Below are 25,453 nucleotides of genomic sequence, written 5' to 3'. Positions count from 1 at the left end.
CAGCAAAATTTTATAATTGATATGAATTTGAATATGTAGCTAAAAACAGAATAGCTGAATTCTAGTTCAACTTATTCTTTCAAAACTAAAAAATCCTTACCAAGAAAACAATTAAAATTAATTAAGAATCAGCACAAATGGCACTATTTCAAGTAACTTGGATAATTTTTTATTGTTGTTTTCCGAATTATATGGATACAGAAATATATAATATTCCATAACGAAGAAGAATATGCTATAACTATTACAATTCTGTATGTTCTGAATTCATATTTATTCACTGGAATGACGAAAGCAATGTTGACTTCACTTTAATTCGTAATGAATTGAAGACAGAAGAAATGCATTTTACCTTAATACACACATCTGTAACAGTATCCGAAATCGGAAGTCATCAGTTGCAAGTTTGTTGATAATAGAAATTAAAAATTATTGAGGAATTTTTCTTCAAATGTTTGGCATGTTCTGTTCCTGAAAGATTTACTAATATTCTGGAGATTTTTTTTCAAGTTCTTCGGCCTTTTCCTTAGGGAACTTTTGTTTCTTATTTGCTGCTAAAAAATGGCGTCTGATTCAGTAAATGATTTTGATGGAACTAAATGAAAACGTGATAAATTAATGCCTGATATTTACAGGCTCCCGCTAGACGGCGTACTCGAGCGTTGCGATCGCGAATACACTTAGTTAACTTTCATCTACCACTTTTGTTTTTAAAATTTTAAAGACATATTTTTTCGTTTTCAACTTGGGTTACAACTGATCATGGAATTTTTGAAATAATTTAAAATAAATAGCAGCCAACTATATTAGTGGTGGCTATGAAATAATTATTAACAGTTCATTGATTTAGGCTATAACCTTTTGCACCAGCTGTCACAAATACATGCCAGCATAAAACCAGTAATCAAAGTAATTCTCTAGCATTTTATTTGTGGGCGAAGTCACTGGTGGCCCCCTTGGCATTCAACGTGTTAAAGCATTGCATTTAGAAAGATAATTTTTAAAAATACGTAATTCAGGAGCACTTTCAGAAAGTTGGCCTTCTTCGAAAAGATAAAACGTGGTAGCATTTCCTTCTCTTTTAGCATTTACGCCTTCTCAGCAGATAGTGATTATCATTTTGTTTTCATTACTGTTATATTAATTATTAATATTATATTCATTATTTTCACATAGAAAGCCTGATAGATATTACATACAAATTTTAGATGGTGATAAAATTTATAAACATACGTTGTCCGTAAAAAGTAAAAATGTTGGCAGCTATATGAAAGAAAGGTATTTGCGCACGATACGTATAACAATATTTAAAGGATATATAATAATTTTGATCTAGTTACTTCACTATCACTGGTAAATATTTTCCTCAAAATATTTAATTGTTGGCGACTATTTAAAAATAAAACTTTTATTCAATAATATTTGAAATTATTCTAAAACTCAGAATATTACGTACCTTTATATAGATAATTTACGTTATATATATATTTATATATATATATATATATATATATATATATATATATATATATATATATATATATATATATATATATATATATATATATATATATATATATATATATATATATATATATATTCTGTACTGTCCATCAACGTAATCATAAATTTCTAGTAACGGCGTTAAAGGCCCATAAGACATAGTGGTATTTGAGAGATGTTTAGGATTTTAAATTGGTAACAGTTATTCAAATGGTTAACACGTTGAGCGCCGTGTCAGCCATCAGTGGCTGACACTGGACTTTCCATTTAGGCCGCGTTAACCACCGGTGGCTGACACTGAAATTATATTTAGGCTGCGTCAACCACCGGTGGCTGACACTGATCTTTCACATAGGCCGTGAAAAACAGCTGGCTGACAGCGTATAACATGATATAGAACTATAAAATTAACACTCTTTAATGGAATTGCAGAAAATTTACATAATATTGTGATTCTTGGTTTAATAAATTCATTTTAGCAGATTTTTATCTACCACTATTTTTAAATAATTCGTAGGGATATATAATTCATAACTTTTTTTTCTGAGAAGTCATGATAAACCCTCTATAAACTAGCGAAATCTTTCTATATTTGTAAATTTAATTAGTAGTTATGTAATAATAATTTACCGTTTATGTATAGAAATTTACCGTGTGGCCTGATGAGTAAGCCATGTGAAATTAGCGCGGCATTCAGCGTGTTAAATATGAAAATTTTCTTATTATACTAAATTTATAAATCGGAGTAAAATACCCGCAGGAAGCGGAATTATGTCTTTTTATAATAGAATGTACACGACAGAAAATATTCAATTATTTGCATTAATTAACATTTATTGTTAAATTATTGAAAACATAGATATTTTAATAAACTAAACTTTAATTTATAAAGTGGTAATTTTTTAATTTCGAGATGTACTTCCTAAGTTTTTTTGCGTAACAATGACAGAGATGGCAACTGCTCCGGACACGCCAAAATAATTTAAAAAACGGTAAAGAATTGCAAACTAAAATTTGCAAATACTTGACTAATTTTGCCTGGTTTTAAAAAGTTTAGAGTGATATAACTTTAAAGAGTTGTGAATTATATAAACCTACGAATAATTTAGAAATAGTGCTAGATAAATATCTAATAATTTGAATTTTTTTAACCAGGAATTGCAATTAACAAGCTACCACTTAAAAATATTTATTCGCTGTCCGGAGCAAGTTGGCATCTCTGCAATGGTGTGTCATTTTTAAGTTCGAACTTATTTTAATTAAAAGTCTAAAGCCCAGAAGAATGAGAAAGGAGAAAAAAAGCTGTTTGGAAAAGAAAAGGTATGAAAAAATGGGTTTTTAGGACCTATAATATTTAATTTACTCGAAGTAATTATCTTTCAATTTATCTTATCTCTTTCAAGCGAAATTGCGCCAAACAAAGCAGAATAAAGTCGCCAGTATTCTTAAACGGTAAATCGCCGCAATAAAAAATATTTTTATCGTGATAATATCTCCTTCTATGATTATCTTTCTATTTCAGTGTCCGTTAATTATGGTGTACTCGATATTATCGTATTTTATAGCAGGATGGCCACACCAGAAAGAAATTTAAATTGTGGTGACGATTCTTAAATCTGTTATAAAATTTAAACGTTTTCCTTGCACCTAAATTTTAGGAAGCAATATGACTAACTTTAACAATTAGATGTGGTTCCTTGAATTTAGTAGATGGGAATCAGTAAAAATCAATTTGTTTTTTAAACCTTTATCAACCATTTATAAATTTTTTTCCGAATGTGGCCATCTTAGATAATTATCGTGCATTTGAAATTATCGGATTTTAGAATTATCATATGCTTGATATTATTGCATTCGATATTTATTATGCATTTGATATTTTAATTTTCGATAAATAAGGAGTGGAAGAGAGAGGTTTAATGTGCTCTAATCTGGACAAACAGAATATTTTTGATTTTTATCACTCGAAACTTTGCAATAACTTTAAAATAACAGCAACTTTGCAATAACTCTAAATTTTGCAATATTCGCAAAACCATATGTAAAGAATTTGAATTTATTACAAATTCTGAATTTATTGCTAATAAAAAGAAATCTAAGAAAAATGAATAGTAAATGTAATGTTGACAATAGACAGATAGTTTATGATGTTATACAAGAGAATATAGATAAATAGTTACTTACGATTTAAAACTTATCTGTTTTCCTTTTTATTTACGTATTTATGAAAGGCTGTTTCATTTTTGATTTTGTAAATTTAATTTAAAATAATTACGTACACCACTTTATTTATAAACAATAAAATAGTCTTGCATATTCAGACTATCTTACATCTATCAATCGTTTAGAATATATTAAGATACACCGTAAGAGAACATGGCGACATCCAACGGCAACAAGCTAAACTATTGGTTACATTGATAAGTTAATCGTTTTGTTTTATTATCATTTAATATTAAATTCATGAAGTTCCCGCTAATCATTTGTTTATATGTTATATTTTAATTTGATAAAATTTCTAGGGAGTTATTTCATTAAGGATATCCCTTTCTAATGGAGATAAAAGTACATTTTGTAAAGTAAATTAGGATACACTTTAATTTCTAATTATTTTTCTTGCAAGTTACGATATTTCTATAAGTACAAAAAGCGTTATTAACGAGGATCTTTTCTACATTTACTGCTTTTAGTATGTGTTACAGAATGAAATATTAAGTTAATAAAAATGTGTCAGAAATAGTTTTCACGAATAAAATCTAAGACAAAAGATATTGACTTTATTAGAAAATATATTGTTTCTAAACAAATACAATTTCAAAACACTAACATAAACCCACGCAATCGGCATAAAAGCTTAACTTTAAAATTTTACATATATAGCACATAGAATTGTTATTGATTCTTGCTACAATTGTTATCATACAAAAAGAAACAATATGGCCGATGCACTAAATTATAAACCTTAGAGTGGCAAATATTCAAATTTATTGCATTAAATGGACGCCATGCAAACGGAGAAAGTTTTAACCTCAAATTCTCTTTTACCCCCATTATTAATTTTAAATAAAATGTGAATTCAGGTCAACCTAAAGTAACTCTTGAATTCTCAAATGCAGAAAAAATATTTCGAAATATCAAATAGCAAACAAATTTTTGGTAGAGAACTACTCCATTGCGAAATCCTAAGTTATACTCTCATAGTTAATTTTCATTTTGATACTTGGAGATTTCTTTTCAGTATTTGAAACTTCATGTTTTGTCTGTACTTTAAAATTTAAATTAGTGATGGAAGTGAAAAAGAATTTGTGGCGCAAAGTTCCTTCCGTCGTATGGCTTCCTCTTAACTAACCGTTTCCTTTAAATGTCGTTAGGAGACTCAGAGGCCCATTGGGCTAAGAGAAACTTTTAGAAATGCGTCTCGATGACGTCAGCGAGGATTGTCAAGTTTTATCGTTTTTGATTTTTGTATATATGTTACGGCGAATGACCGAAATTGGTGGTTGTTGACTTTCACCGGTGAATGTCGACAAACACCAAATACGTAGGTGAAAGATCGAATATTTCATTACATTCTTGTACATTCGGACCCTCACCGGTGTATGTCAACAATCACATAGTCGCTTTGGTGAATGTCCGAAATTTATTTGTTATATCCAATTTTATATTAATTTATTCGTTGATATTATTGTATTTATTTGATATATTTATATTTATTCTGTATTTTAATACTTACTGACGATAGATTAGAAGAAACATCAGTGTTTGGAGTATCTGGCAAATATATACCGGGCAATGGCACTTGATCTTAAAAAAACATCAGTGTAGGGTATACCGGGCAGTGGCACTTAACCTTAAAAAAACATCAGTGTAGGGTATACCGGGCAGTGGCACTTAACCTTAAAAAAACATCAGTGTAGGGTATACCGAGCCTCTTAAGGTGAAGTGCCACTGCCCGGTATACATTTGCCCGGTAAACCCTACACTGATGTTTTTTTAAGGTTAAGTGCCACTGCCCGGTATACATTTGCCCGGTATACCCTACACTGATGTTTTTTTAAGGTTAAGTGCCACTGCCCGGTATACATTTACCCGGTATACCCTACACTGATTTTTTTTTAAGGTTAAGTGCCACTGCCCGGTATATATTTGCCCGATACTTGGTGTATACCGGGAAGTGGCACTTACCTTTAAAAAAACATCAGTGTAGGGTATACCAAGCAAATGTATACCGGGTAAATGTAAATGTATGGCCCGATACTCCAAACAATGATGTTTCTTCTGATCTATCGTCAGTAAGTATTAAAATATCGAATAAATGTAATTATATCCACGAATAAATTAATATCAAGTCGGATGTAATAAATATTTCGGACATTCACCAAAGCGACTATGTGATTGTTGACATTCACCGGTGAAAGTCAGAAATGAGGGTATTTAGCAAATATTTCGGACATGCACCAAGCGACTACGTGAGTGCTGACATTCACCGGTGAATGTCGATATTTTCGAGACTTCGGTCATTCACCGTAACATATATAATTTACGTCATGCAAGTATATTCTGTATTGTAAATCATAATGATAAGCTGATATACTTCTGGAAATAGCGTTAGAGGTGTATAACATTTAGCAGGCAGTTAATCTAAATAGGTACGTAAAAAATAGTAGTTTTCTAAAACAAATTTTCCTTTTAAAAAAACTTTTTGGAAAAATTATTCTCAGAAAGTAACATAGTGTACGAAGTTACTATGGACACGTGAGTGAGAAAATTTGAATTAGCGATTTTCATATTTTTGCTAAAACAGGCCTGCCGCCAACCACTACGATTTTTGAAAAATATTTGTTAGAGTGGTAGACATTTAAAAGCCAAAGCTTCCAGAAATTTTGCCAACATTTTAAAAGCCTCGACACGAAACAGCATGGCTGAAAGCCCTTATCTAGCAAGACGGAAAAGATGAAAAACTGGTACACAACACATTTTATTATAGAATTTTTTCCGAGAAAAATACAATATCTGTAACTACCAAGATTTCTTTAAGATTTTAACATATAGATAAATCTGCTTCGTTGAAATGATTAAAATATTATAGATTGAAACATTAACTTAGGTACCACTAGACTAAACTTTACGATCCATGTATGATGAAAACAGCTCTACTAGGATGTCGATAACTTTTTTTTTAAAAAAAAGTGGTACTTTTAATTTATAGGATTTCATTTATTATTTAATATAAAAAAATCTAAGTATGGATCTGAAGTAATCAAAAGTTGCTTCGATGTAACTGGAGTGGTGAGTAGCATAATAAAACTGCCTCTTTGGCAAGGAAATATATTTTTCCAAAATTATTTTTTTGGTAGATATGAATAACTTAAAGCTCCTATATTTTTCAAAATTTTGCTACAACAAGAGCTGAGGTGGTTCAGGGTATAGAACGTTCTTCTCTGGTCAGGTCGAGACTCAGGTTTGAATTCTAGCGGTTGCTGTTTGATACAAATTCCAATCCCGGCTCGCACCGACTGCAATGCTGATGTTAAATATCCTCAGTGGTAGATGGATCAAGGGTTAGAGTCCCTTTGCCAGGAATTCCCCAGTCTTCTGGGTGGGTTCAAAATTACAAGGCCAGAGAGTTTTTTGGCGAGTACGGGAGTATATAACGACAGTCATAAAATAAAATTTCATATAAGGTGATTTCTTTGTTCTAGTGGACAAGCAGGTTACATTAAGTAAACAATAATGTGAATAATTTCTACATATTTTATAAAAAGCCGACTCTCTTAGTCCTAAGTTACAATTTCTTGAAAGAATCCGTAATTGAGCAATCGGAATTAGTTTTTTTAAAAGAAGTGGTAATTAGCAGAGAAAGGTCCGGTAGCTGAGGTTCCGTGTTACAGGTCCGGGGCTCTACCCTCTGTTCGGACAAGGTTGACTTAGCCTTTTGTCCCTTCAATGGGTTGATAAAATGAAAAGCAGGCAAATTTGGGGACAAAACAGTGAGAATTCCGCTTTTAAATGTCCACTCTATCAGACCACCTCTACTCTTGTACCTAAAATCCTTAGCAGAGATGGCAACTGCTCCGGACACGCTGAAATAATTTTAAAAAAAACGGTAAATTACTACAAGTAAATTTTGCAAATATTTGACTATTTCGTCTTACTTTTTAATAAGGTATAAATGACGTGTTAAAAAGCGGTGAATAATATAAACGTACGAATTATTTAGAAATAGTGGTGGATAAAAAGCTACTAAATTGAATTTATTAAACCAAGAATCACAATTGATAAATCATACCACTTTAAAAATATATTTGATGTCCGGAGCAAGCTGGCATCTCTGTCTTAGGTTTAAAAAGAAAAAAAGCGTGGTCACAGTAGGCCTTGCTCTTCTAAGAGAGATATTTGTTTGCGATTCTTGTCAACGGTAACACTCTGTGCCATTTTAAAAGTGTTTCAGATCGTAGTTTCGTCAAGTTTTTCATTAAAGCACCTCTACAAAATAGCGATTTCCTCTCAGCGGATAATATTGAAGGCAAAATAGTGAGATTTTAATAATATAAAAATGTATAAATGTGTATGAAATCAGCTCCATCTCAATTTCAGAGCTGAATTGCGTTGGAAAAAAAAAAGCAATTCTGATTTATAACGATATTAGTGCATTGTTTTTTGTAGTCACTAGGAATAATATTTATGGAAACTACAGAGATTCCCTTGTAGTTTTGCCAAGGATTTTTCAAGTCGTAGAGATTTGATACCGGAATTAAACTTTTAGGCATTTTTTATGTCAAGCACACAAACGCGAAATTATGGTGCAATTACATATTAATAGGTGATCGAAGTCATTTAGCTCTTTCATCACAACGGGCGAGATAACTCGTCTTAGAGCGAGATAACTCGTCTTAGAGCGAGATAACTCGTTCAGGAATATTCACTGTGCTCTATTGTTGTATTGGTTTATATCGTTATTGATTTCAATTGATTATAATTTTTTAAAGTAAAATAAACAAGTTTTAGAGGAATTTGTTTTTTGTAACAATTTTGGTGCAACTCTAAGCGCAGAGAGTGGGAGGAGACGCGTCATTGCCGCGATGAAAGTTTTAAAATTAAAATTATTAATCCAGGAGTACGGGAAAAGAGAAAATACTGGTAGAAGAACTATTTCAATATTAGATAATATTCGGGAGGAGTTAATCTATTCTCAACAATAACTGTAAGGAAATTTATCACGGCGAAGAAGCATTTCAATATAAAATTGCATCCGTTAAAAACAATTGGTAGTTATGGATTTTTATTATTCCCGGAAAAAAAACTAATTACCAGTTAATTTGTTACCAGTTTTTACTCTGGTGCGCCGCTAAGTTGAGACAATCTAGTCATCCCTGCGTGAACGTCTTAACACTTTACCGACCGGTAGCGGTTCGAACATACTATGCCCTTTCACCGCCCGTTCAGCTGCAGATCGTCCGAGACACCGGCTCGGTTTCGGCCTAGACTGACGCGCGGACTTCACCACTAAATATAAAAAATTACAAATATGATATAAAATGCAACGTTAAATCATCAATATACTGGTTACTGTATTAAAAAGTAGGCGTAACTATCTTTCTTTAAGTAATCTTACAAAATATTTTGCTACCACTTTATTAGAACTTTTCCAGAAAGCGGAGCAGTTGGCATCCCTGCCTTCATATCGATGAAAAAATCCCGACTTTCCTCGCAGGAAAATCTAGTCGCACCCAGCTGCACGATGAAAAATCCCGACTCTTTTCGCAGGAAAATCTGGTCGCACCCAGCTGCACTCGAGAAAACGACAGCTGAATTTTTTTCAGGGCATGCTGAATTGGTGGAAAACGTAGTCACCACAGATCGGTCAAAAGTCGATTAATCGACGACCGGTCGGTAAGCGCTGGGGAGCAAACGCTGAATAATCTACGGCCGGTCGGTATACGATGAGAACAAAACGTCGATTAATCGACGACCGGTCGGTAAGCGCTGAGAACAAAACGTCGATTAATCGACGGCCGGTCGGTAAAGTGTTAATAGCGATAACTTTTTTGTTGAGTATACAGAAGTAACAAAAAGATGTTGCATAACATCATTCATTATATTATACATTAGATTAGAGGCTTCTGATTTGATTCGGCTATGGAACCCTGAATGATCAACATTCTTTTGGGGGAACCCACCAGACTTAATGATTTAATTTCAATAGCAACTGCAAACGAAAAACTATTAATCATTTTGAAAATCATCTTTTAAAAACATTAAGTGAAGGAAAGACGAATAAAAGATTTATCATCGTATCATTTTATCAATAGTCTTAAAATTAGATTTCATGTCAGACAGATAAATTCACAGGTCTGGAGCGCCATCTTGTCTAGTTTTTAATTCGATAAAAACTGAAAATGAATGAGTTGAAGAATGGTTTTCGCTGAAATAAAAACGAAAAAGAACGAAAGTAAAAGTTTAGAAGTGTTATCAGAGAAACTTACTTGAAGTTGGTTAGTTATGCGGATACTAATGCAAGTATTCATAAATGCATTCCCTTTTCATTATTTTTCAATATTTGTTATTTAAAAAAATTAATTAATAAAAAATTAATTTTAATTTTGCATTTCTTTTTTTTTGCAAGAATTTTAATTAAAAAATTTTATTAAAAAAACGGAAACATTCAATAAATAACGGATAATTCAGTGGATATAAATTTACTCACAGGTTTCAAAAATCTTAACTTCTTACTTTTGGAATCCCAGTGACACCATTTAGAAACTGCTGTCTTAAATTCCGACATATGACTTTTATGATATAATATTAAAATATGCTACACTTTGTTATTTTTTTAAAAACTTTTTTCGTCGAATATGCCAGACACTAAAATATTTGGCATTTCACCAGAAATCATTGATTGACAGTATTTTTATAAAAAGGGATTTTAGAAAAAGAAGATTTTTTTCCCGGTCTAATGGTTGTTGAAGTGAAAGAATAAACTATGCTTAGTATTCAGTTAGGAAAAAAAAATTTAAAGGTCACCCTAACTATCACCTCCTATAGCTGAACTGCCTTCATTCTTTCTATTTATTGACCCAATGCATTCCAAACTACGGCCAGCAGACACGTTAAGCAACATCCCAGGAAAATATTTTTTAAAAAAAAACGTATGGAATAGAAAAATAAAATCGAAAGGAACGTTCGTCTTTTTACCTATCCCTTTATTTTTCAAAAAAAAATATTCAGTGGTCCCGTTCTCTGGCAGAGATTTCTGTTTTCGGGATATTTTAACACTTTACCGACCGGCCGTCGATTAATCGACGTTTTGTTCTCAGCGCTTACCGACCGGTCGTCGATTAATCGACGTTTTGTTCTCATCGTATACCGACCGGCCGTAGATTATTCAGCGTTTGCTCCCCAGCGCTTACCGACCGGTCGTCGATTAATCGACTTTTGACCGATCTGTGGTGACTACGTTTTCCACCAATTCAGCATGCCCTGAAAAAAATTCAGCTGTCGTTTTCTCGAGTGCAGCTGGGTGCGACCAGATTTTCCTGCGAAAAGAGTCGGGATTTTTCATCGTGCAGCTGGGTGCGACTAGATTTTCCTGCGAGGAAAGTCGGGATTTTTTCATCGATATGAAGGCAGGGATGCCAACTGCTCCGCTTTCTGGAAAAGTTCTAATAAAGTGGTAGCAAAATATTTTGTAAGATTACTTAAAGAAAGATAGTTACGCCTACTTTTTAATACAGTAACCAGTATATTGATGATTTAACGTTGCATTTTATATCATATTTGTAATTTTTTATATTTAGTGGTGAAGTCCGCGCGTCAATCTAGGCCGAAACCGAGCCGGTGTCTCGGACGATCTGCAGCTGAACGGGCGGTGAAAGGGCATAGTATGTTCGAACCGCTACCGGTCGGTAAAGTGTTAAATTCGAAAAGTAAAGCAGGGAGCTTTTGAATTTCTTCTGAAGAACTCTACTGTCAGTTTTTTTAGTTTTCCCGGGACGCTGGCCGATGATTTCTTCTTTTGCTATTAACTTCGGACAATTGCACCCTGGACTCGCTTTCTCTATTGGACTTTATTTTGCATCAGTGCAATGCAACATCTTCGAAGCATTTCATCATCACTTAAGAGGGAATAGGTACCTCTTGCATTTATTTCCATTGTTTCTCACAGCAGAACTCTTGGCGACTTTTTAGCCATGCATAAGTGAGGTAAACGTTGTAAAAAATATCGTACTACCAAACGTTTAATTTTGTGCTTTCGTGGTAACAGGACACAGATATCACAATGCTGAAAAGGACAGCATGAAGATGCATCCCGGGTAACAGCGGGATTCGAACCAGCTGCCTCCATGCTTTGAACAGCATTTGGCGGGAGATTCCGCTCTTCCAGGGTGGCCCCACAAAGTGAAAGAACAAACTTTTGCTATTGTTTATTGCAGGGCTCGAAAAACCACCCGTCCGCCCGTCCTCGGCTGTCAAAAATTCCCCGCGGACAATGAATTTCTCGAATCCGACGTCCGAGCGGACGGACCTTTTCCCGTTAATGTTCCTGATACATTTTCACTTTTTGTTGGAATATATCTCAAATTTTAATGGGTGTCATTAAAATGTAAGATGCATAACATCGTTAAACACCAGAAAACTTCAGTCCTCCTAGCCCAAGCTATTTATAAAGACCTAATGTAAAAGTGTGAACGTGAACATTAATTATATTCTTATTACATATTTAGTATTCCATGTTTTGGCAACAGCAGTTCTTGTGTACGATATAGATTTTGAGTTTTTAGAATAACGGTGTGTGTAAATTTTAATAAAGTATTGATTTGTTTTTCTTTTAAAAGTTGTTTCTTACATTATCAGAAGTGGGATTAACAGGCAACTGTAATTAATTTTGAGTTTGAAATGGCATTTTTATCGCGAGTTCGCAAAGATCAGTTACGTTACGTAGCTAATGAGTTATCTGAAGATGTTTCGTCTACTACTTTGAAAATCCCTGACTTGAGAAAGTTAATATTGAATAGCGAGAAATACGATGAAGAAATGGTTCGAGGAATGGTAGAAAATTTAGTTGAAGACGCCGAGCGCCTTCGTCAAGAAGAGAAAGAAAAAGCCGAGCGCCAACATGCATATGCATTGGAAAAATAAAAAGCCGATCGCCAACATGCATTGGAAAAAGAAAAAGCCGAAACTGAAGTAATAACATCGTCGCCAAAAGTTGATTGGCAGTCACAACTGAGAAAGTTTTCTACGAGTAATGAGGATATCAGCCTTTATTTAGTACATTTCGAGAGAGTAATGAAAAGAGTACAAATGCCAAGTTCATTGTGGATGGCATGTTTAATTAACCAGTTACCAAGTGAAATTGTCCAAATGATAATGAGAGAACCAGAAGAACAGTCAGAAAATTATGACTATGTTAAATCTCTTTTGCTTAAGTGCTACAGACTAAGTCCTGAAAAATTTAGACAACTTTTTTATTCTCATGAGAATACTGATGGAAAGTCATGGAAAGAATATTACCACGAGCTTGAAACGTATTTTAATGGGTGGAGTGCAGGACTTAAAATAAGTAGTTTTGAGAGTTTAAAAGACCTGATCATCACAGATCGAATGAAAGCTCGGGTGCCGCCAGATATACGAGAACGTTACTTGGATCAGTGGACCCATATAATTTCACCTTATACATTAGCTGAAAAGGTAGATGAATTTATTGAACTCAAAGATGTTTTTAAGAATCATATTCAGTATAATAATAAATATAGTAACAATAAGTTTTTGAAAGAAGAAAATGTCGCCAAAGGTGAACAAACAGAGCCAAGTCGAAGTACAACTAATAATCAAACTGTTTGCTACAATTGTTATGATACCGGCCATTTTGCCCGTGATTGTGTAAATCCAAAACGTCCAAAGTTTTGTACTGCCTGCAAAACAGAAGGACATGGTACAAAGGAATGTCCAAAGATAGCGTCTTTCCCATTAGTCAATGCAGTTTCGTTTTCACCCAGTTCCAGTACAACGAAGAATATTATCATAGAAGAAGTAAATACAAGTGCTCTTATGGATACCGCTAATAAAAATATTCATAAAAATATAGTTACACGAATTCGGGGTATTGGAGGTGTAAGGAAGTCACTAGGAATTATCATACTTAATGTGACTATAGACAGGGTAAAGCTGAAGGAAGTTCTGTTTTATGTAGTGACTGATGATACATTTGAAGGCCCAGATGTTCTCATCGGGAAGGACATCATTGACGCACCCGAGATAATAATGGTTAGAAATCAAGGCAGGTCCAAGTTAGTTCATGTGGAAGACCTGGATTTTTTGCATGATTTCCAGATTAATGAAATGCCTGATAGGGTTGTGTTGAAGACCCTCGAAAAGTTCGTGATTGAACCGCGTACAGTTCAATTGGTAACGCAAGATCTACTACCAACATCAAATGACTACGTAAATCCCACAAAACTGCAAAGAAATGCCCAAGAAAGTATTAGAAATGCCCAAGAAAGTATTATCATTGCGCAAGAAAAGATGAAAAGGAATTATGACAAACATCGATGTGATGCATTTAAGTACAATATAGGTGACGTTGTGGTCGTAAGACGATTACCTGAACAAACTGCCTTATCTAACACTAAAACCCAAGTTAAGTACAGAGGTCCTTTGACAGTCATCAAAATATTACCATCCGACACTTATCAAGTAACTGATTTACGCGCAGTTGGACAAGGAAGAAGAAGGCAACATAATTATACGACTACCGCCCACGCTTCGCAAATGAAACTATTTCATCTGGTCAACGACGAAGATCCGTCTGATGATGGGGACAATATTACTGGAAGTAAGAAAAACTTCATTGCTTGTGAGCCCATAAACGACAACAATAGTACAAATCAATGCAACGACGATCCAAATAAAAATTTAAGCCAAGATAACAGTAGACCAAAGAGGTGTAAAAGTGTGCCGCTTCACTTGAAGGATTATAAGTTGTTTCGAAGGGACGAGGTCGTCCAAAAGTCAGGATGGTCGAGTGTAAAAGTGTGAACGTGAACATTAATTATATTCTTATTACATATTTAGTATTCCATGTTTTGGCAACAGCAGTTCTTGAGTACGATATAGATTTTGAGTTTTTAGAATAACGGTGTGTGTAAATTTTAATAAAGTATTGATTTGTTTTTCTTTTAAAAGTTGTTTCTTACACTAATGCAGCAAAATGAGCCACTATACAGCAACATACTGCGCCTGGTGGAATTGATGTTTTCTCTGTCTTCTGATTTCTGTGCAGAAACCTCCAAAAATCATTGGCTTGATTGTGGAACTGGCAAACGTCATACTATTTGATTCATATAAAAAACGCAGTGCCCTCAGATAAATTGACATTTCAGATTACTTGACCTTTGTCATTTAAATTATTTCATAAAAGAAATACTAGATTACTATTAGTAACTTAGTATTTCATTTATTACTGTATAATGTAATCCTAGTATTTGTAATCCTTGTAACTACTAATTCATTGCGCAATTTATATAATTGTTAGTAATAAATAAGAGAAAATTATATTTTTATTTATTTAGAAGCTACGGGTGGGTTGGTTTCAAAGGAGGACGGGTAAGTTGTTGGACAAGCCGTCCTCGGGGACGGGTAAAATTTCTGAGTTTTTTCGAGCCCTGGTTTATTGGCTTATAGGAATTGCAATTATTTGCAGGCTTGTGTGCTCAATTTGTGCTTATAAACCTTGCAATAGTTTGTATACATATTTCATTGATTTTAATTCTGTTCAGTTTGTTTCAGGTTACACTTCAGTTTTGGTGTAGCTTGCAAGCTTACAAGTTTGACAGGTATACAGAAACTTCGATACTTGAACCATGTGGTTAAGTGCGACGCGACCATCGAGCTCATAGTTTTCACCTGATGTACAGCAATAAATGTCAGCAGTTTTTCTCTTAAAAAGGCTCCGGATCGAGCCCATTCTTGCTGGGATTCCACGAATGAGTCCTGAAAAAGTTCAGGAGCATACTCATCTCCATCCTCCGTATCTCTCGCGATGTTATACTCTATTCTTTTCTTCTGCTAACATATTAACCGGTTAACGCCTAGCGTCATATATTTAGGACAGTTCCTTTTTTCAAAGACATTCATTGTGATAGGAAACTTTTTTTAGAATTTTCATTTATCTGGGTGAATTAAAAGATTCTCAGATACCACAATGATTTAGTTATTACTGACTAGTATCCACTTCTTGTATCATTTCAATATATAAAGTCGGGACAAAATGCGTTAACGTGAATACTTTTCCGAATTATGCCGATCTTATTCTTCTGCACCTTCATTTTTCTAGCATTGTTTCCATGTCTGTTTTGTTTTCATTTTGCAGTACAAAAGATAAATATCATAACAAAACATTGACACTCAAATATGAGGAAGTTTTATTTATTTTTTTGTTCAGACGTACAATTCTGATTGCGTGGGCTCTACTTTTAAAAAAAAATATTCACATGCAAGTTTTACTCAGGTAAAAAATAACCTCAGCAGTCCTACTGTGTTTCTCAAAGTTTAGGTGTGGTTCCATACTTAGAGTACTATACGTTTCCCTAGTTTTAATCCAGTCTGGCCGTTTCTCAATATGCACAAATAAAAATAACTATTCGAAAACAGTTTTTTTTAAAGTTGAAAACAAAAATTTGAAGTCGAAGTGATGTGAAGAACAGTTTTTGTCTCCATATTTTTCAGAACAAATAAAAAAAATTAAAAAAAATGCTTGCATTTTTCAAAATTCTAATTAAATTATAATATAGTGAGTTACAGCAGCAAATACAAACTTCTATTTATTTAGATTAGGGCGGGTAGCCTGGTTAGAAGGGCGTTGGGCCCATGTCCAAAGGGTCGTGAGTTCGATCCCCGTCAGCCGAAAACTCCCCGTGTAGTAAATGGTGACTGGTGTTTGTTAATTCCATCGGGCCGTAATGTCCACCATGTTCCCATAACAAATTATACCTCTGGAGATACTGAAATAGAGATTGATCGTTCTCTGGTGCAGGTCAAAATGTGGATCTGTGGATGAATGAATAGATGTATAAATGGGTCCACCCAATAAAAAGTCTGTGACGTGTAAGTTGCTGAAGTCGTAGATGGTCATAGATGACGCCATTGAAAAACGTGAAACGCACCCTCTGCTTAAAATTCGCTTGGTTTCACCAAGCAGGATTGCATTAGAAACAACTACAACATCAACATTTATTTACATTACTATTATTGTATTGAGTTTTAAAAAGGCGTTCGATACGAACATTATTTTCCCCGTTGCTTTTCAGAACAGAATGAAAAGAGAGTGCACTTTTCAGTTATCAAATATTTAATTTAATTCTGTTGCAGCAATTTATGCAGTAAATACAAATTAGAACTTTTAGTTACATTATTTAATACTTTCTCTCATAAAATATGATGACTGTTGAGAAAAAAATTCGTAATAATATTTTCTTGGTTATTCTTCAACATTCTAAATTCTAATACAGCACAATTCCAGTACGCAGTAAATGCCATCACAAACTTTTATTTATTTACATTCTTTAAAGCTTTCACAAATAAATTATAATAAATATAGAAGAAAATATTCATTACGGACAATTGTCTCTATATTTTTTCGAACCGATGAAAAGGGCTCGTGCATTTTTTAACATTCTAAATTTTACTTTATTTTCAATACAAAATTCTACGCTGTAAATGCAAACTTCGATTTATTTAAATTACAGGGCTTTCACGTATAAATTATTATAAGTGAAACGAATGAATTATATAGTTATAATATGGGAAATTCATTCATTACGAATAACTATTATTACTGCTTTATTTTTCATAAATAACATATAGAAAGAGGGAGTTCCTATTTCCATTTTCTTGTTTTCAGTTTGTTTCTTAAATATCGAATTACGCACTACATGCAAATAAAAAACTCACTAATAAAATATTTTTAGAGAATTACTTTTTTGTTGTCTACTTGCGAGAAACCGAAAGTAAACGCGACGCGAGCGCCAATAATTCTCCGCGAACTAATGTGGAGTCAGGAACACTTATGAAAGCGAAGCTATGGAAGCAAGTCGTTCTAAAATATCCCTCACCACAAGAACTGTGCGCCGTGCACGGAATGACAACAGAAGGACCCTTATTATTAAAGATGGTTGGACTTCGTACCATGTGCAAGGTGAGTGCTTTAAGTATTTGCACAAGATACCGATATCAGAACACCTTTTTTGTACCTTCATGCATTTTAACAGTTGCTTTTATTTAGTCATCGATAAAGGTAAAAGTTTATTGCATCAATGCACTATTAAGATATTTTATTGCACCGCATTTTTATGAAAATATATTTAATGAAATACATGTTTTTATAATCTTCGAGTACTGAATTATTTGATATAAAAATTTTTTTTAAATGTTATATACTAAATACATTTAAATATTCATATTATTAGGTCAACTGAAAAATTCTGTCAGCGAAAGATCACGCTTTATTATACGAGGATGCTATCGATGCCTTTATTAAAAATTGTTTTAGGGCATTTACCCTCAAATATATACAGATGTACTAATTAGCTCTGTCGGATATTTTTGTTATAATTTTAAACATGTATGCACACGTTCTTTTGCGACATATATGCTGTATCACTTTAACCTTTTCGGGACAGGCGTGTCATAAATATATTCTAGCGGAATCAGAATCAGGAGAGTAAAAAATAATAAATTGGTAGCTTAATTTTGGGCATAGCTGATTTGACTTATTTTTGCTTTCACTTTAAATTTAACACACCCAATTCTTGTGTGTTAAAAGTGTAACCATACAATTTTTAATTCGAAATAAGTAGTGGTGAATTAAATAAAGCAAACTACTATTACCCCGCTCACAAATAAACTGCTATAAAAATAGTTTGGCTACCAGTTTTATCTTTTTTGCCTTGATTATCGATACCCTGAGAATGCACATATGACTCACCCGTCTCGTGGAGGTAAAACTAGAACACTTCTATAAACCGGTTAACGCCCAGCGTCCTATATTTAGGACAGTTCCTTTTTTCAAAAACATTCATTGTGGTGGGAAACTTTTTTCAGCATTTTCATTTATCTGGGTGAATTAAAAGATTCTCAGATACCACAATGATTTAGTTATTTCTGATTAGATGTAGAATTATAAGGAGCAAGTACTTTTTGATCTATCAAAGACTTTTTGAATGCCCTAACAGTAGAAAAAACAATTATTTTCGAAAATATATTATACCGCTTTTTCCATGAAACCACTTTTTGTATCATTTCAATATATAAATTCGGGACAAAACGGGTTAAGTTAAAAGGTAAATCATTATCATTTATAACAGAACCATTTTCATCACTATCAAAGGAGACATGCACTTACGCGGACAGAACTTTCAGGTAGACCTAATATTAACTTATTAGATATATTATACTTTTTTTGAACCTCTTAGCTTTTGGAAAGTCGCTTTGGTTTGGTTGTCGACGTTCATTACATTAATAGGATTTCCAAGGAATAATATGAGTGGTAGCTAAGGTTTTCTAAAAACTACTGAAAAATTCTCAAATGTAGTAAGCATTTGAGAATTACAAAACTCTTACTAAGATATTTTTTGCTCTCATATATTTCTTTTAAATTAAAAAATTATTTATTGGTAGTTTGAAACATGAAAATTTATGTAACTTTTAAAAAATTTTCAGAGACTTTCATTAATTTTTTATTCAAGAAGCTACTTTAATTTATTTATTTTAAAAAATGTGTTTAATTATACACATTGTGTATGCTTAACCAAAGCGGTCATATTTAAACAGGGTTCCCGCGGTCCTTGAAAAGTTTTAGTAGTGCATACCTGCCAACTCTCCCGGATTTTGCGGGAGATTTTATTTTCATATTTAAAGTGGTAGTAAATATATACTATTTTTTCTTTTATAAATTTAATTTTTAAATGATTTTAATCACCACTATTCTTACAAAAATTAAGCTTATATATTAATATGCGTTACTATCATCGTTGTCAACTTAATTTTTTTCAAACATAACGTATTTGTTTGCTTAAAATTGAAGTTTTAATTCCATTTTAATACCACTGGGAAAAATTATTATGGAAGGGATTAAAAGTTGGCACGTCTGGTAGGGGTAGCAAATTTAGGGTTATGCTAAAAGATATTTCTTGTGGTTGAGAAGTTGGAATTTTCATGCATATATACTTTTTTGGTCAAAAAATTCTACTGGTGATAACGCAGATTTTAAAGTATCGACATTCGTTTTATTTTCGCTACTGTTTTTCAAAATTTTCAAGGCCCGCGGGAACGCTGTATTAACCGAATAGTCATGTTGTACCGTTTTCGTTCCTCTTTACATTTGGGAATTAGCTTTAGTTTAGTTACCGATTAAGTTTAAAGTTTATTGCATCTATGCAATTTTTAAGAAGCACTGCATTTTTCTGCAAAATGCGTCTCATAAAAAACATGGCTTTTTTTATTCTTCGGCTACTGAATTAGTTCATATTAACACGTTCACGCCGGGAAAAGTAAAATTACTGGTACGGGAAAAGAGAAAATACAGGTAGAAGAACTATTTCAATATTAGATAATATTCGGGAGGAGTTAATCTATTCTCAACAATAACAATTCACTGTAAGGAAATTTATCACGGTGAAGAAGCAATTCAATATAAAAATTGCATGCGTTAAAAACAATTGGTAGTTATGGATTTTTATTATTCCCGGAAAAAAACTAAAAAATGAAATTCATTGTTACCAGTTTTTACTCCGGTGCGCTGCCAAGATGAGACAATCTAGCGTGACCCACCGGTGTTTCACCCCGGCCTGAACGTGTTAAATTAAGAACTATTATAAATTAAATATACATAAGCAGTCATATTGTTTACCCATTAGTAACATATTTTTGAACCTCTTTGCAGTTAGAAAATCGCTTTTGTTAAGTTGCAGTTGAAAGTTAATTTACAGCTAATCTAACTACAAATAAAACAGTTCCGAAAAACGTGTCTAATTATAAATGGATTTCAAAACATTTTGCATTGATTAATTTACATTAAATTATGTTAACATATTAAATTAGTCATACCATTAATCTGTTATTCATCTAATACATTCTTCAGAACCTTATTGAATTTGTAAGGACTCTTTTGTTTAATTATCAATTAAAATGAAAGTTTATTGAAGTAATACACTATTCAAGAAATTAATCCATAAAACGTGTTTAATTAAAATCATAGATGTTTTAGCTTCTAGTACTGATTTATTTTGTATTAAATTTAAAATTATTATTTGTTAATCATATTAGCTCATTACTGCCGGGACACCAAAAGTATTTTATATATGAAAAACATCAACAGGAAAAGAAAGTCTTAGATCATATTAGTTTATGCCAAATGGATATTTCTTTCTATTATTTACAGCTTTAGCTTTAAAAAAGCAGTGCTTGTAGATTAAAACCCAAATATAAACATTATTTCAAATAAAATCTGCTAGACCAAACTACCTTGTTTTTACAAAATAAATCTTAACGACTTTCCTGTATTACCACTATTTTTCTTTTTTTTGAACAGACGATTTAATAAGACACTAGCATACCTGCCAACTTTTACTCTTTCTGAGAATGAATTTTTCAAGCGGTAGTAAAACAATCACCGAAAAACAATCTTACTCAATAATCTATATATATATTACTCTTACACGGCGATAAAAAAAAACCTCATTACAACTCTCCGAATGGCAACGCTAGAAAATCAACCAATAATTGCCGCTAAAAATGTCACATGCCAAATCTAGGTTGGGTGGCTCAACATATAGCGCTTCTAAAAACGGAAACTGAAATAACCAGAGTGTAAAATATTATGTGCTTATGCGCATCGTATTTTTTGTTAGATAATTTATTTATTATATATCAGTTTATAGATGGTAACGAGAAGAGTTTTGTGGTTGCTATGGTGACTAATTAGAAGGTAAATTGTGTTTTTGAGTGAGTGTGAGATTTATTTTTTGGAACTGCAATGCTGTAATTTTATTGTTTAGTTAATAAATCTTCCCTTTATATGAAACGTGATAGTAGTTTCCTTAATTATTTGATTCGAGTTTTATTTGAGGTCAATTTATTTTGTATTTTTTGACATTCTCACCAAACGAGATTTCATCCGAAATTCAATGTTTTGTTTATGCAGGGTTTTTCCATTGCAATTTCTCTTATTTAAATTTTTAATAGACTTAATTATAGCCAAAATTTTAACCTTTTTAAAGAGATATCAGTTTTAGAAATTTATATCTTAAGATTTTATACTATAGCACATTTCTAATAGGTTTAACGAATTACATGTCATTTATTTGAATTCAAATTTATTTTAATGACTTAGTATTTACTAAAAAGATGTAATTTTTTTTTTAAAAAAAAAGTTGTTATATGGATTTGAATGATTGTTTTGAATTCTTAAAATTTTGTGCATTTGCAATGTACCTACGTTAGTAGCGAGCGAAGCGAGCTTGGTTTGCGAAGCAAACCATATAAGATTGCGTAGCAATTTTCGGGGGTTGGCGAGCGTTAGCGAGCAGTGGGCACAGCCCACTAGTATATTTATATTTTGACTCGGTTAAAATTTGCTAACATAAAGATTAATATGCCTTTATATATTCGTTGTAATTATTTATATGTAGTGGTGGTCAAACTCGTTTATAAATATTATTATAATTCAAAACGTCTAATGGCATGACATGAGTTTCGGTACCACTTTAAATACGAAATTAAAATCTTCTGGAAAAACCGGAAGAGTAGGCAGCTATGCACTAGTTACAAATAGGTCTCTCTTTTTATAAAATTATTAGCCCTATTACGTCTTTTGCATTGGGAAAGCCGTTGTTGTTCAATTACGTTTAGTACGAAGGCCTGATAGCAAGCTGGAAAAAGCGAAAAATCTTGAAGTAGAATTATTTCAATAGTAGATAATTTTCGGGAAGAGTTAATCTATTTATAACAATAAATAATTCATAACTATAATTTTATCTCTGTTCGTTGAACTTGAACTGGAGTAGTATACAAAGTGCCTGTCCGCGAAGCGGACAATTGACTTTTCCATCTGTGTTAGTGCCCGTGGGCGCCTGTAATGGTGTCGATGTAGAGATGAGTAGAGTGGCGAGAGAAAACGCAGAAGCGGAAGTCACAAAATTAGTTTATACTAAGAGCATACCTGCCAACTTTTAATCCCTTCCATTATGATTTTTCCCAGTGGTAGTAACATGGAATTAAAATTTCGATTGTAAGCAGAAAAATACGTTGTATTTGAAGAAACATGAGGTGGCAATCATGATATCAACGCATATTTATATATATGCTTAATTTTTTTAAGAATAGTGGTGATTAAAATCATTTAAAAATAAAGTTCATAAATGAAAATAGAGTATATATTTACAACCACTTTAAGTATAAAAATAAAATTTTACGCCAAATGCGTAAAAGTTGGCAGGTATGTAAGAGTGATAAGTCCTAATATATGATGTCTGTTCGTTGCTGAGAAGCTATTCAATTTATAATTTGCATTCGTTAAAAAAAATTGGTAGTTACGGAGATTTTATTATTCCCGTATAAAAAGCTAAAAATAAAATTTATTTTTTACCAGTTTTTACTCATTTCCTTCTTAATATATATAAACTTTCAGACCTATTGGAAAAAATGTGATATTTGAATACATAGACATTATTTTTCTGTCAATGAGTATTAATTTACTCCTGTTAAATAAAAATTTTTTTATGACAATTAGTCCTACTTTAACCTTTTCTTTTACATTATACCTTTTTTGCAGCTCTTTGCATTTGAAAAGTAACTTAAGTTTGGTAACCGAAAAAGGTCAAAGTTCCCTTACAAAAAAAAGGTGTTTTTAAGGTTAAAAGGAGGTATATTTCCGGAGGTTGAAGTTAGACGTAGTTTTACCTCATATCTACCTGAGGAGTTTTATTTTTACGTATATTACAAGTTAGTTTTCTACCTTAAATTAAAAATTTAACACCTTAGGATATAATTTTTGGACTTTAAGTTTAGTATTAATAACTTACATTAGGTGTAAAAATGAAACACCACAGGTGTTGCATTTTTTTTATATTAAGGCAAATTTTATTTTAATCATGCCAGAACTCATTATTTCAGTGTTTAATATATATAGCTATTTATTTAAATGGAATGGTGTTCAAAATTTTTCTAAATTTAATCAATAAATTGAAGCACAAATGAAATAAATTTTGCTACCACTTTAAATATAAAATTATATTAATTTACAAATTGAAGCGCAAGTTGTGAATATTATTCGGAGATCAAACTTCATTTAAATTTTTTCCACCTGCAAAAATTTCATTTCGTCAGGTATCAAAATTTTCCTACCTGTGCTAAGCACAATAATTGTGCAGGCGCCCCCGTAAATTAATGTAGTTCCAGACAGCAAATAAATATTTTAAAGTGGTAGTTTATCAATTGTGATTCTTGGTTTAATAAATTCAATTTAGTAAATTTTTATCCACCTATATTTCTATATAATTCGTAGGCTTATATAATTCACTACTCTATGACATACCTTACCAACTCTTCCAGATTTGCCGGAAGATTTTATTTTCATATTTAAAGTGGTAGTAAATATATGCTATTTTTTCTTTTATAAATTTAATTTCTAAATGATTTTGATCACCACTTTTCTTACAAAAATTAAGCGCATATATCAATATGCGTTACTATCATGGTTGCAAACTTAAGTTTTCTCAAATACAACGTATTTGTTTGCTTAAAATTGAAGTTTTAATTCCATTTCAACACCACTGGGAAAAATTATAATGGAAAGGATTAAAAGTTGGCAGGTATGCTATGATACTTACGTCATGCTATACCTTTTTAAAAGCAAGCAAAAATAGTAAAATATTTGCAAAATTTACCTTGTAGTTATTTATCGTTTTTTTAATTTATTTTGACGTGTCCAGAGCAGTTGGTATCTTTCATTATATTACAACTTCAAATATATTATTTAAATTTGACATCTGAATTATAAGGTTACTTTAAAACTTATAAAAAATAGTGGAATAAATTTTTTGGTGTTATATATTTTGGAAAATTTATATCTTAATCAAAAATCTAGAAAACTGTCTGCTTAATGACGATTTGCAAAAAGTTGTTTAAATTTGAAAAACACCTATGTAAAAAAAGTGATAGTTTTAAACTTCACTTTAGTTTTAAACTTCTTATTCGATTTATGCTATTAATATATAATGGTTGTAAACATCTTGTTTCTGCAAAATAATTTCTTACAGCGAGCAACTTTCATAGCAGTTACTTTTTACTTGGGTGAAAAATGTTCTTCTGGATCGATGTTTGATGCAAACAGGTTAAGAAGTAACAAATTTTTTTTTTTAATTCTCTAACTTTTTCCAGCACAGTATAGCTTATCTAGTATCTATAATTTCAAAAATATTGCAAATCACTAAAAAGTGTAAAACTAATTTATATCTAAACGTCCCAGTCTTAGCAAACACTATTTTTTATGAAACACAAAGTTCAGTCACAACTTTTTGACAAGATGATCCCTCTAAAATTTAAAAAGTAACAGTAAAATTAAGAAAAAATATTGTTTAATTAATTAGCCTTCATCATCAAGATTAATACTTATTAAATTAATTTACTTAAAATTTAAAGTGAAATTTGAAAGAGAAAGCTAATAAAAAGAAATTTGCAACTTTTTAGGGCGGTATTGACACGACTTTTTAATATTTTTAAAGGTTTTTATGAAACTTATTTTACATAGAATTGACAATTAAGGTCTAAGTAGCTAATACGCAGCCTGTCTAAAATATTACGTAAACATTTCTACGCCGGGAAGGGTTAACTCATTTTTGCCTATTTTTTTAACTCATTTTTAAAAATAAACCCTGATTGATTTTAAAAACTC

At 32.1% G+C, this 25,453-nt stretch overlaps 1 protein-coding gene across 1 annotated transcript in view; it reads left to right on the top strand.

The window, feature by feature from the left end:
* Window positions 1-17,557: 17,557 nt before the first annotated feature.
* Window positions 17,558-25,453, top strand: part of LOC107451545 (dual specificity calcium/calmodulin-dependent 3',5'-cyclic nucleotide phosphodiesterase 1) — a 600,146-nt gene continuing 592,250 nt past the window's right edge. Inside the window, exon 1 of the mRNA XM_043042289.3 lies at window positions 17,558-17,698. Coding sequence (XP_042898223.1) covers window positions 17,584-17,698 — 115 coding nt within the window. The 5' untranslated portion in view covers window positions 17,558-17,583. The remainder of the gene's footprint in view (window positions 17,699-25,453) is intronic.

The sequence above is a fragment of the Parasteatoda tepidariorum genome, chromosome 9, assembly GCF_982258835.1.
Source record: "Parasteatoda tepidariorum strain Cologne lab strain chromosome 9, Ptep-v5.0, whole genome shotgun sequence".
Taxonomy (NCBI): domain Eukaryota; kingdom Metazoa; phylum Arthropoda; class Arachnida; order Araneae; family Theridiidae; genus Parasteatoda; species Parasteatoda tepidariorum.
The sequence above is the reverse complement of the archived record's forward strand: the minus strand, read 5'-3'. Positions and strand labels throughout refer to the sequence as shown.